Source organism: Schistocerca americana, chromosome 6 (genome assembly GCF_021461395.2).
Source record: "Schistocerca americana isolate TAMUIC-IGC-003095 chromosome 6, iqSchAmer2.1, whole genome shotgun sequence".
NCBI classification, from domain to species: Eukaryota; Metazoa; Arthropoda; class Insecta; order Orthoptera; family Acrididae; genus Schistocerca; species Schistocerca americana.
Window position 1 is genome coordinate 331,242,357 of NC_060124.1, and position 13,401 is coordinate 331,255,757.

The window sequence follows — 13,401 nt, forward strand, 5'->3', positions numbered from 1 at the left end:
CTTTATAAGCAACGAATGGGCTATCTTTCGTTGCGTAGACAACGTACGTCGGTTAGTTTTTCTCTCTTCTTCGTCAGAACCCCGTGTGTTTCTGATTTTTCCGATTTCATTTCTGTCATGTAGGTTTGGAGACCCTAATTCGCTCAGGTCTTTTTCCGTCTGCTTGTACCAGTTCGGTCTTGTAGTTTTGTTCTTTCAAAAAATATGGATTTTGTGCGTTAACCTGTTTGAGTCCATTCTTTGTAAATGCCCCATTAATTGGATTCTTCTCATACGCATTGTGTCTGTTATTTTGGAGATATTTTTATGTATTTCTGCATTGGGTTTTGGATAATGCACACCATCTTTAGTTCTTGGTCCTTGTTTGCTTTATTTTTAAAAAATTAATAGTTTTCACACGAAAAATTCGTAGGCATTACTTTTCAGTACGCCGCGTAGATCGTTTTCATAGTGGTATTTCATAATGTTGAAACACAGTATATGTCTTAAAAACCTTTTACATACCTTGCGGCTGCGTTTTCTGTGTCTTTACTGCAATAGTTTCCACAGTTGCTTTCTGCATATCCATGTCGCTGATAAAAGCTGATGATTCCTCCTTTTAAGGGCTACGTCCTTCCCGAAGTGCAAGAGCGTGCCTGACGCTTAACTGCTACGTTTCCACCTTCTTGTTAAGAGGCGGTTAGCAACTTCATTTTGGCACCTTATACAGGAAATAATCTGTCACAGGCCATTATCATGATTAAAGTTTGCCATTAATAAAATAATGCTGAGTGGTAATCAACGACTCTAGCTCTGGATGGCAATTTGCCAATTAAACAGCTAGAGCTCTTTTTTCAAAAAGAGTTTTATTGTGCTGAATTACAGGATGATTATAATTAAACTTCCGCTACTTGAGAGGATCCCAAGAAAAACGAGTGATCATAGGACAATGAAACTTTGTCGAAACATTTGTAAGGACATATCGAAGAGAAATAACGAATAAGCCATGGAAAGAAACACACTTTCTAACTTCCGTATGAAGGATAACATTCGTTAATTGCGTACCGTGTTTAGATTCCAGGTTACAAACGTTACTCATTGCTGTGCTTCCACGACAGCCTACAACCGCACTTTTCGAACGGTGTGCCATGGAATGTCCACCTGTCTTGACATACTTCATGTACTGCTTGAAGATCGCGCGTCGCGTCCAGCATTCTCAGGCATGGCAACAGAAACTTCATGAAAAATTTGTGGTTCAATTGGCTCCCCCAAATCTCCTGTTAATTCGAACTTCCGAATCGCGTTTTGTAACCCCGGTGCGGAAAGAGAACCTCTCCGTATCTCTTTAATGCATCGATAACCGCGACGAGCAGCAGCAGTATTGCTGTTGTTTTGATAAAATAGCTCTACGAGCAAAAAGCCCTGGTTACCTCTTCCAGATACATGTTGACTGTCTGTAACTGTAATGCACATTTATTGTGTTCCAACCCTATGTCGCCTGGCGTCTAACGGCAAGTCGTGGCACTAACAGTACCAACTATGCAAATCCTGCAGCGGACAGTCAAAATCATTCCCAAGTTGAGTATTCACACAATAAATAGTTTTCCTTCTACATTGGCTCAACTAGCGAAAGTGTAATTATAACCACCCTGTATTTATAGCTATCCTTTCTTGCAATTTCTCACCAGCTCTATAAAGTCGTCCATCTGTTAGCAGAATCTACACTTATCAGGTAAAATACAAGGCTTGTCCAGAAAGTAAGTTCCGATCAGTCGCGAAGTGGAAACTACACTGAAAACCAGAAATTTTTTATTTGCGACAGTTGGCTACACCTTCCAGCTACTTCTCTACATAGTCGCCGCTCCAGCTAGGACATCTGTCGCACCGTTATACCAACTTTCCAATACCCTCGTCACAGAAGGCAGCCGCCTGTGTTTCCCGCCAATTCTCTACGCTCACCTATAGCTCGTTGTCTGACCGAAAATGTTGTCTTCATAGCCAGTAGTTAATGTGAGCAGAGATGACACACAGAGGGAGCCAATTACCGGCTGTAGTGCGGGTGATCAAACAATTTCCATCGAAAACGCTGCAAGAGCATTTTCATTGCCCCTGCAAATTGCGACCGAGAATTGTCACGAAGTAGGAACTGTATGACAGTTGTGTAATGTGGGCTGCATAACATCAGGCGAAATCTCTCACCAGGACCTCATACTTGGCGGGAGACACTATTTTCTGTCCATTTTTATGTGCTTACCATGCGCTCAGAACTGAAGCGAGCGAAGTGATGCAACCGACAGGGATACTAGAGACACTATCGAACACATATCTGCAAAGCTTTATTAGATTTTGACAGTGGTTTTCATTTTTTGATCGATCGGAACTTACTTTTCGAACATCCCTCGTAACATAGCAAATGAGTGAAGGGTGTCCAAGAATTTTGAGCCTATATAGCACAGCCTATTGACTGACGGGCGTAAGCGCGTTTTCACAGTGAAAGAACTAATCGTTAAGTTTAGATTTATATGTCACTCCTCCACGTTCCACTTTCCAGCGACCAGTTATCGCTTTTACGACTTTGTTAGAACGCCAGAGTAATAAAACGACGCCTCTTCGCCTCGAGTAGTCTTAGCGATATATTGCGCTTTAAAATATCTGGAGTTTTTTCGCAATATACAGCATAGCATTTACACTCCTCTCTTCTATAGAGGAAGGTGAACCCGTAAAGAAAAAAAATCTTTCCCACTTTTGTTATTCTGATAAAGATCCTGGGGGTTCTGCTGCACGCTGGTAACACACTAGTATTCCTTAATTAATTTTCTTAGTGCAGCAGCACACTTTAGCTTCAAAAATAAATCCTGAAGACTGGCCTGCTATGTGAAAGTTATCTAGGTTGACTGAGGCCCACATTCCAAAACATCTGAATGTATGACCCGTAATTCAGGATATATGACGCCATAAACATTAAGATGTGTGAAAAACTAGTTTTTGTTGGAAACGTAGCACAAATTACCCAGACTTTAGTCAACCAGTGTTTGATGATAGCACTTTGCGACTATCAACATCAGGCTTACATGCGTAACGTCAAATATTTAACACATTAACTCATTTGTAAAGTAACGAGGCGGTTTGGAGCTGTTTTAACGTGGGAATTCGATTCTTTAGTGAATCAGTACTTTACTAATTCATACTGATCATCTGCTATGACCAATATGCAAAGAGAAAAATGGTTCAAATAGCTCTGAGCACTGTGGGACTTAACATCTGAGATCATCAGTCCCCTATAACTTAGAACTACTTAAACCTAAGTAACCTAAGGACATCACACACATCCATACCCGAGGCAGGATTCGAACCTGCGACCGTAGCGGTCGCGCGGTTCCAGACTGAAGCACCTAGAACCGCTCGGCCACCCCGGCCGGCTGCAAAGAGAAGCTTAAAATTTTGACTGTAGTGTATATATAGACAAATCAAGACATTTTGTGAAATTCTTTTAGTTCCAATTGAACTAGCTGAAAAGGATGAAATACTCGAAAGATGGAAAGGATACGATGAAGCTTTCAGCCAGACAAATGCTGACACATGAAAAAATTTTACGCCAGGTGTTGCAAGACGCTATTTTAAAATAAGCATAATGGCTTGGAGGTCTGAATAATCTGCGGAAAATAAGACTGTCATACCTCAATCTTATCTGCAGGGGAGCATTGCTCTAAATGTGTTTGCATTTAATGGATTGACTAGCAGCATACTACCGAATTTTTATCTAGCACTTATCTCGTAAAAGTATGGCAATACGCTCACTCAAATTATCTCTACGGTGTTAAGTCTTTATTGCGCTGTGTTTCAAAATTTTTCAACACACAAAGCGCTTCTTACTAATGACAACTATAACTGGAGCTTTGTGGTGTGTACCTACGAACACTTGTTTGGTATTTCGATTTTAACCGGTAACGCATCAATTATTTACCATTGCTAAATGGTATAAAAAAGGGCAAATACTTTTAGTATTAAAAGATTCAATCTTAGCGCAAAATGTAAACAAACAGTGCTCTACGAAACTCACTTAACAATCGCAGTTTGGCTTTGGTAAGATGCGCAGTACACTGCGGTCAGTCCATAGATATTCGTCCCCTATGCTCTAAACCTCACAAGAAAACTCCCTATCGCACCACCCTCAGATTCACTGTTTAGACGGTCCAGTAGACAGCCCTTCAAAAACTGAACAAAGATCAAGCATGAAAACAGGAAGAATCGTACTGAACTGCGGGGAAAAAAGCAAAATAGAAACACTGAACGGTTCAAGGACAAGAAGTGCAACGTAGAGGAGAATGAAAGAGCAACGGCGTCGTGGAAAAGTGGTCACGGTGTTGGACTGCCAAACTTCCCTGGTGCAGTTTTTTTTTCCACTGATCGCTGTATTCAAATTTGTGTCTGTGTCGTGGTGTAACGTACGTCCGCAACAGCGAGGTGTAACATAGGGACCTATAATGACAGTTGATTCTGCACAACTACTCAATTAGCAGCCGAAAAGATGTGGCTTTCGAATGGGAAAGGCAGACGTTTGATGACAAGGCGACAAGTCAACGGACTCTTCCACCGGAAAACAGTCTGGTGTGTCACACACTGCATTAGTGACAGTACGTGTGTCACATGGCCGGGCGGTGTGGCCGTGCGGTTCTAGGCGCTACAGTCTGGAGCCGAGCGACCGCTACGTCGCAGGTTCGAATCCTGCCTCGGGCATGGATGTGTGTGATGTCCTTAGGTTAGTTAGGTTTAATTAGTTCTGAGTTCTAGGCGACTGATGACCTCAGAAGTTAAGTCGCATAGTGCTCAGAGCCATTTGAACCATTTTTTGTGTCATATGTCAGGGATCTCTTATCGACGCACCTAATTTGTATGCCTGGTAAGTGAATGAGATATGCCTCCTTGTCCGATTTAGATGTCTATGTGAATGTGATCACTCGCAAGAAAATGATGAAAACATAATAGTTTGTCACATAAGCTGCAACAAATGAATGCAACAGTTTCACAGTTTCTCTGCGCTCTCTCACAATATATGCTTTTAACGTCTTTGAAGTTGCGTTCCGTTTGGAAGTTTTTACAGTTTAATTCCTGTGTTGCAACATAGTTCACATCCGTTTGTTTGTTGTTTTCATTTCTGAGAGGTCCATGTAGTATCTCGCCTGCTCTCACTGTTCATCACCTCTAGTTGCGACGGTACCGTATTCTTACCACGTGACCCATATTCTATAAACAATGTATAGTATGATAACTCCCAAGATTGCATAAAGAGAACAAACATTTCAACGACCGGACGGACAGTTCATAATGTTGTGAAAAAAATGAAATAAAATAAAATGGCACCAGGGAGTTTTGAATACTGCTCGCCCGGTTTACAACCCAACACCGTGACTACTTTTTTTTCATTTTGTTCGGTATTGTTCGTTGCGTTTGGTCTGGGCGGACGTCACAAGACATCCGTTGAAGTTGATCATTGATTCCTTTACTCAGTTTTTTTATTACAGAGGGCGAGCAGCCCTCTGCCCGAACACGCTTTAAAAAAAAATCACATTTTGTTCGTTTTTGTTCGTTGTATCTGCTCGGGGTGGACGTCGCAAGACACCGGGCAGCTAACCCTGTGACCGAACAAGCTGAGTTACCGTGCCGGCAACTTAACCACGACGCGACGGCTGCTCAATTTCTCTCGATATTGCGCTGTTTTTATTTTGATTTTTTTCACTGTTCAGTACGCCTTCGTCCTGTTTTCATGCTTGGTCTGTGTTCCTTTTTTAACGGGCTATCCATTGGGTCATCTTACCACTAAATCTCACGGGGTGCGATTTGCTTGTCAGTATTATGATTGTACCCCAACAGTGACCGCTGACGCAGACAGCTGTAGTGTTCCCGCCGCCAGAACGCGCGCAGCTTCCGCCACCGGTCGACAGAGGGCGACAGCCGCCGAGCTCCCGAGTCGCCACTCTGTGTAGCCAGCGGAGAACCCGTCAGTCGGCTGCGAGCGGTCGAACGCGAAGGACGGGAAGGCGTGTACGGGTGTGCCTATGCAGAGTGCGCGTCGAGTCGCGAACGCGTTAGTCGGGACAGCGAACTCGCGGCGCGTCCTCTTCTCTTCGCTACCCACCAGTCTCGCCCGGAAAGGATCGGCGCTGTGAAAAGCTGGTTGCGTCGCAACCGGCTCGCCCACTGGAAAACACGCATCGAAGTGGCACTTCTCGCTGGCGCGACGGGCTTCGTTGACCGTGTGTGCTACGAATGTGTACTTGTAGCTGAAAAAAAAGTGGGAGGCAAGATTTTCGACTGTTAGGAGCGTTAGATGGAGGAGCCGTGTGCTGTCGGCGTGTGAATTTGTTTCTCATGCAGGTGTTGACATGTCAGACACAGACACTTGTTTAGACTTTGATGTAGCATAAAGTGTGTGCCGTGGGAACTTATTTAATATACGGAAACAGTGTTCCGCAAACAACGGATATCGTTACAGGGCTACTTAAGGCGTCCTACGAAGCAACAGCGAGGTTCGAAATTTGTGTCTTGCAGTAAAGTGTAATTATGGTTGAAAGTCCGTGTCATACGGTCACGCAGCAAGACGCTCGTTGGGGATAGTCTAGCCCTGTCGGCTACGTGTTGGGCTAGTACTTTGTGTTCCCTGCCGCTTCGCTCGCATTCCGCGAAGCGAGTTGGCGCGGTCTCAGCTGCCAGTGGCAGAAAGATAACGGGCGGCGGTCGTGCTTTCCGTGGCCCGAGACAGCGCGGGCCCACTGGGGCGAGGACGGCGGGTAGCGGATTCCGCGGTTGGACATTTTTGCCGCGGCCGCCTTCTCGGCAAGTAGCGTGTGACAGCGGGGCCACCGTACCCGGCAGTAGCATTGTCTCCGAGGCGCATTGCTGTACTCTGTGCATTGTAACCGTGGTTTAATAATAATCACAAGAGACATATCCTTTTGGAATAACTGTTAAAAACTGTTTCACTAGACAGCGCAGTGTCGGTCATGATTGATTCGAAACAGTGAATTCTAAACTTAATTGGCTTAGTGAAAATAAGTAGAGCATCTTGAACAAGTAGTTGGATGCCCTGTTACTGAGAGAGATTGCAACGCAAAGAGCTGAATTTGTATATCTTGCAACTGTGTTGTGCCCGACGAAGGAAAATAGAAATTTTTGTGTAGAATAAATAGAATAATTTTCCCACTGCTAATTCTAATGAACCTTGAAATCACTCCAGGTTGGTTGCAAATACTTTGATGTCGCGGTCAGTAACAATAAAAATATTTTTCTGGGACAGTTCGTCGTAATACCAACAGCTGTTACTTGTTGCAAGAGGTTGGGAGAAGTAGATACACCTTGATCTATATAAAGCCCGAAGAAGAAAAAGTGTTAGGTGTTAGCTATCTTCGCCGATCCACAGCGGGTTGAAGTAGCTGTCCTAAGAAAGGAGTACTGAAGTCGATAGTGTCGTGAGGTCGGTGAACTTACAGTGCATGGAACCGTAGTGCGGCGAAATGCTGGTGAGCCCCGCGACTAGCGGTAGGACCGCCGCCCCGCCGCCGGTGCCCCCACGGCCCAACAAGCTGGTGGTGGCTGCTGCACTCGCGAAGACTCGCGCCGGGGGCGGCGCCCTATCGGTACCGACGCGCAAGGCGCCACCCCCGCCCGTTCCAGGCGAGCCGGGGGTGGTGCGCGCTGCCGCCGCTAGGCTAGCTGCCGCTGCTGCCTCCGCGTCGCCAACCCCCGAGAGGAAGCTGCTGACCAGGCATTCTGAGGTCAGCGCGTCTGGAGCGTCGCTGCCTGCTGCCAGAGTCTGTGACGTGAGGCTGCAGCAGGCTATCCCCATTGGAAGGTCCACCGGATCGAGACAGCAATTGTCCGCACCCAACGCAAGACCCAGTGAAGCTGGACAACAACAGTCTGCTCCCAGTGGTAAACCTGTGGAAAGACAGCAACACTCCACCCTCAATGGCAGACCTGTGGAGAGACAGCAACACTCCACCCCCAATGGCAGACTTGTGGAATCGACACAGCAGCAGTCCACCACCAGTGGAAGACCTAGTGAGTCCTTCCATTGTGTAAGACCTGTGGAGTCGGGGCACCAGCAGTCTATCCCCAATGGCCGACTAGTGGAGTGGAGACAGCAACAGTCTGTCCCCAGTGGAAGACAACAGTCCACCCCAAATGGAGGAATTGTGGGAGAGTCCGCCACCAACGGAAGGCTCACAGAGCCAGATCAGCAACAATCCATCTCCAATGGAAAACTTCCAGATTCGAATCAGCAGCAGTTGTCTGTCTCCATTGGAAAACCTGCTGAGTCGAGACAGCAGCAGTCTGCGCCACCTCCTGCACTGCCCCGCATTTCCTCAACGAGCAAGCCTGTCGAGCTGCGGCAGCAGAAGTCTCATGCACCACCCCCGCCACCCCCAGAGACCAAGTTGATGGACGACGAAATTGCACCTCATAGAGAGCAGTGCACGTTTCAGGAACAACCGACACTGCTGCCGTCACTAAAGACTAATATATCCTCTACACAGACCAAGGTCTCTCCTACAAGCGTCGTGTCTCACACCTCGGAACAGAGGCTACCGTCAAAAGATGCCAAAGAGGTACCGCGACAGCGCTCTCTGTCAGAATTCAGAGGTAAGCCAGAAGAGCCGCTCGAACAGGAACTTAGTCACCAATCACTTCCGCACACTGTAGTGCCAGCACCAAGAAGCATAGCGGGCAGCTTAGAGCGGAAATCAGAACAGAAAACACCACCAAAGGACGCCAAAGAGCTGGTCAAGGAAGTCTGTAAACCAAACAGTCGACCAGACAGTGGACGTGCACAAGATCATACACCACCACTCCTGTCTGAAATCAAGATAGAAGTAAAACCTCAACAGAGTCTAGAACGGGAAGTTTTACCAGAAGATGACAAAGGTGTGAACTCTGCAGATTCAAACTGTCGTGAAACGTCGCTCTGCAGCCGAGAGTCGAAAGTAAAATTAACATCAGGAGAAAAATCGAGAGATCTAGTCCACACAAGTGGCGTCAAAGGGTTAGTGTCATTGGAGCAAATCCCAAAACAAGCACATGAGACTAACTGCACATCTAAACAACTGTCTTTGGCACGAAACGGCGTTCCAGTGACGTCAGAAGGAGAACGTTGCGTCAGTGAGAGCAAACTTGGGTCTACGGAGATCGGTGGAGTGGAGCAACAGGCAACAGAGAGTAAAGGAACCTCGCAGAAGAGTGCAGTGCAAGACATTTCGGTGGTGCAATCGTATAGCAGTTGTGCTGTTCGCGATGACACCGCCAAAGCGGAACTGTGCAGTTTAACAGTCGTTCTCGGTCCCCGTCAGCTTGCAGAGCGAGATTTGCAAGCCGCGCAGGTAGCTACCAAACTGGATGGCATTAACAAAATTTCGAACGGAGCCGAACCTGGTGAAGTTTCTGAAAGCCAAGTGGAGCGAATGAGTGATGAGCAGTCTAATGGCTGCGTTGAGCTGCGTCACCGGTGCGATTGCCAGGAGCAGCAGCAGCAACAGATGGAGAAGGAACAGAGGAGCCGCTGGAAGACTCCAGCCAACATGTTGCCCACAGGTCAGCACCGCCACCACCCCGCCAGGATTCGCCACGACAGCGACCGGCTCGTCGACGATCTCGTCAACGAACTCAAGACCACAGCCGACCAGCGGCGCATGCTCCAGAACGGCTTCGCGCACGACCAGTACGTATCGACAGGCTGCGCTACTCTCCTGCTTCTTCCTACTTGAATTAAACTTTTTTGTTATGTAATAAAATCAAGATTGCTGGCATAGTAATTTAATGTTTCTATTGTGAGGGATCCATTTCGGCTAGATTGCCTTCTTCAGACCATCTGCGAATGTTACATAACATTTTAAATTTATTATGATGTTGGTTATTCGTATTTTCTACTATACAAATTTGATACTTACGTCCATATATCATCAGTGGTCGCTGTCATGCTGCATTTTGTTACTGGTGTAGATTTATGGCTCTTATGCTATAAGCTGTTTTGTGATTTGTTGCTGTTGTTAATCGTTCTTTCTTGTAATTTTTATATTTTGTAGTTTTATCATCAGATTTTGACGGTCAAAGTTACATGGTTACAGTTGCTATGGTGTTTGATGTTATCATTTTGAGCTGTATGTTTGATCTTTGAAATCGATGTGTCTGTGGGTAGCTGTTTGCGTCCATCCCAGTGATCTCTATACTATTTGGATGTCGAGCTCTAGTCATCTGAACGTGCCAGCCAAAAGTGCTCTATTTCGTTTCTTGCCAAATTTCAACATGGCTGCCACGAAATGTCACGAGAACACAAAATGAGTCATCCACTTGACAGTGGCAGAGGAGATCTCTGCCGAAAGCTCGTGGACAGTAAACCACTTGACGCGGCTTGAAACCCGAGAATGTTTGATGAGCTTATTACATCGCTTATTGATGTAAGGTTCATAGTTATAAATAAGTAGAGAATTCTTTATCACTTACAGACAGGCGGTTTTTTTTCTCGTAACTACAACATGGCGGACTATGCGGATGACAGGAATCTGCAGGCATGCCAAAGCTCTGAGATTGGTGATCCTACATCCAGTTGGTGCATACATTACTAGACTGGCAATGCCGTATATAGTATCGTCGGTGTTACTGAATCCAGCACTTTAGTGTAGCAATAGGGTGGCGAGCGCAAAGAATATGTAAACAGCTGTTTATTTACTGACAAAATAATCGTAAGAAATGGGGAAAACTTATATAACTACGTTACCTTTGGAATTTTGATGAAATGGTTGATACATGTACCGCGTTTGGTTGTAATTTCTCGTAGATACAAGGAAAAGAAGATGGCACAATGCGAGAATGACTAAAAACGTCTTACATATTTTAGCTATTGTGCTTTATGTAATCCTAAATAATTACAATACAGTTTGTCTTATCTGAAATACCGGCAATGATTAAACAGTTTATGTAAATTTTAGGGGGTTTCACAAATCTAGTATTAACACACGTAGCTTAATGATGTGTTCTTAACTAGTTTTCATCAACTTTGGCTTATCTTCTAATAGTATGCTCATTGTGAAAGTGCTCCTATAAGTAGAATGTGCTATTTGTCGTTGATAAAAGTGTTCTTTCTTCATTTGAGTGTTCCTACGAAAACTGCGTTCTGCTGTAAACGTGTGTATACGTAACACACAATTTTACAGTGTATGTGTTAACCTCAATCAGTACACAAATATTTGCTCAACTACAGAACTTGATTAGACCACTTCATAAAGGTTACAAAGTCAGTTGCTTTCAGAAAATGTAGTATTCCCTTACAGCAAGTTCCTGATGCCGCCATCTTACTTCACGCATCTTTGCCGGTCTAGTAATGTATGTCTGTGGTGTAGAGACATTTTACCTCCATGTGCAGAGATCACTGGTCTATCCGTTACCTTTGGTTAGGAATTCAGTAAAATTTTGTATGAAATGTTCATGTTTTAAATCCGTTTGTTCATCAGTGTGTGTGTGTGTGTGTGTGTGTGTGTAGATTTTTATCTCTTAAAGTACGTTCATTGTTAAACCTTTAGCTAATGTAGGTAAAATTTTCATTGCTAACGCCATTCGTTCTGTATTGTGACTATCGTGCTTTAAGTGGTTGAAGAGTGTGTATGGATTATTGTCGCTAATTCCTGTGTGCTGTCGTTGTCTTGTACCGAAGTTACGCCCTGTCTGTCCTATGCAAAATTTGTTGCAATTCTGACATTCGATTTTGTATGTGCCCAGGTGTGTATATTGACAACTTTTTTTTCCCTGCGTGAACTCAACTCTGTGGCGGATATTGTTGTTGTTCTGTTAGCGAATTGGATACTTGTGTTATTCATTAGTTCATTTAATTTGCTTGATATTGCACGTAAATATTACAAAGATCATACATACAATTCAAAACGCCGCGCGGGGTAACGGCGCGGTCTGGGGCGCCTTAAGCACGATTCGCGCGGTCTCCCCCCCCCCCCCCCCTCCGTCTCGGACGTTTGAGTCCTCCCTCGGGGATGGGTGTGTGTATTGTCCTTCGCATAAGTTAGTTTAAATTAGATTAAGTAGTGTGTAAGCCTAGGGATCGATGACCCCAACAGTTTGGTCCCACAGGAACTTATCACCACCGCCACCAGTCCAAAACGATAATATCAACACGCCATAGCAACTTTAATTTTAGCATCTATGGTCAGGTGTCAAATCTGACTATAAAACTTCAAATTAAAAAAATTACGAGAAAGGACTGTTAACAAAAGCAACAAACCACAGAAAAGCTTATAGCATAAGAGTCCTAAATCTACAAGACGTTGTAACAAAATACAGAGTGACAGCGACCACTGATTATGTATGGACATAAGTACCAAATTTGTACAGCCGAAAATACGAGAACTAACATTATAATATTAAAATATTATGCAACATTCGCAGACAGTCTGAAGATTGTAATCTAGCCGAAATGAATGCATTACAATGTAATGAGCGTATGGCATTGGTGGCCGGGAGACGCCACTACGGCGACTTGCGAGTGAATGAGGATGAAATAATGATGAAAGACACACAACGCCCAGTCATCTCGAGGCAGAGAAAATCCCTGACCCCGCCGGGAATCGAATCGAACCCGGGACCCCGTGCGCGGGAAGCGAGAACGCTACCGCGAGACCACGAGCCGCGGACTGCATTACAATAAAAAAATTAAACTGCCATAGCAGCAATCTGGGCTTTATTACGTAATGTCTCTTAGAAATGTCTTCAACGCTGCAGGCTCATTGGATCGCCAATTGACCTTTTTTGCTCTGCAGAACACAATTTTACTGATAATTTCTGTTTATTTCACCGTGGTGAGCTCTGCCTAAGTTTCTTTCAAATGTTATCAACCTCTTGGCTTACCCGCTATCTCCCGATTGCTCGGGCGGTAGTTAGGTCAGTCGCGCATCGAGCCATTGAACTGTTGAACCGTGTGATCGAACCTGCGAAAAATGTATGCGTCGTTATGATATCTGTAACACAACGCAAGGAGCCGGCCGAAGTGGCCGTGCGGTTAAAGGCGCTGCAGTCTGGAACCGCAAGACCGCTCCGGTCGCAGGTTCGAATCCTGCCTCGGGCATGGATGTTTGTGATGTCCTTAGGTTAGTTAGGTTTAACTAGTTCTAAGTTCTAGGGGACTAATGACCTCAGCAGTTGAGTCCCATAGTGCTCAGAGCCATTTGAACCATTTGAACACAACGCAAGGAATTGTGGAATAATAAACGTTTGGGCATAACCAATAATTTTATGATGTCTGGGAAGTAAATATGATCGATCCATCAGTGAACAAACATTATTTATTATTTGCACGTAGATAATGTAATAGTCCGTAAAACCTTTCATAATCTGACGGGACTTCTGAGTTGCGCATAAAAGGAGGAA

The 13,401-nt window shown here is 44.9% G+C and overlaps 1 protein-coding gene across 1 annotated transcript; it reads left to right on the forward strand.

The window, feature by feature from the left end:
- Nucleotides 1-7,490: 7,490 nt before the first annotated feature.
- Nucleotides 7,491-9,737, forward strand: LOC124620115 (caskin-1-like). Its single transcript, XM_047146786.1, has one exon. The coding sequence runs from the start codon at nucleotides 7,491-7,493 to the stop codon at nucleotides 9,735-9,737; it is 2,247 nt and encodes a 748-aa protein (XP_047002742.1).
- The last annotated feature ends 3,664 nt before the right edge of the window (nucleotides 9,738-13,401 follow it).

Bases quoted from the DNA above. Each gene is read 5' to 3' on its own strand.
- LOC124620115 (XM_047146786.1), top strand. From the start codon at position 7,491: ATGCTGGTGAGCCCCGCGACTAGCGGTAGGACCGCCGCCCCGCCGCCG.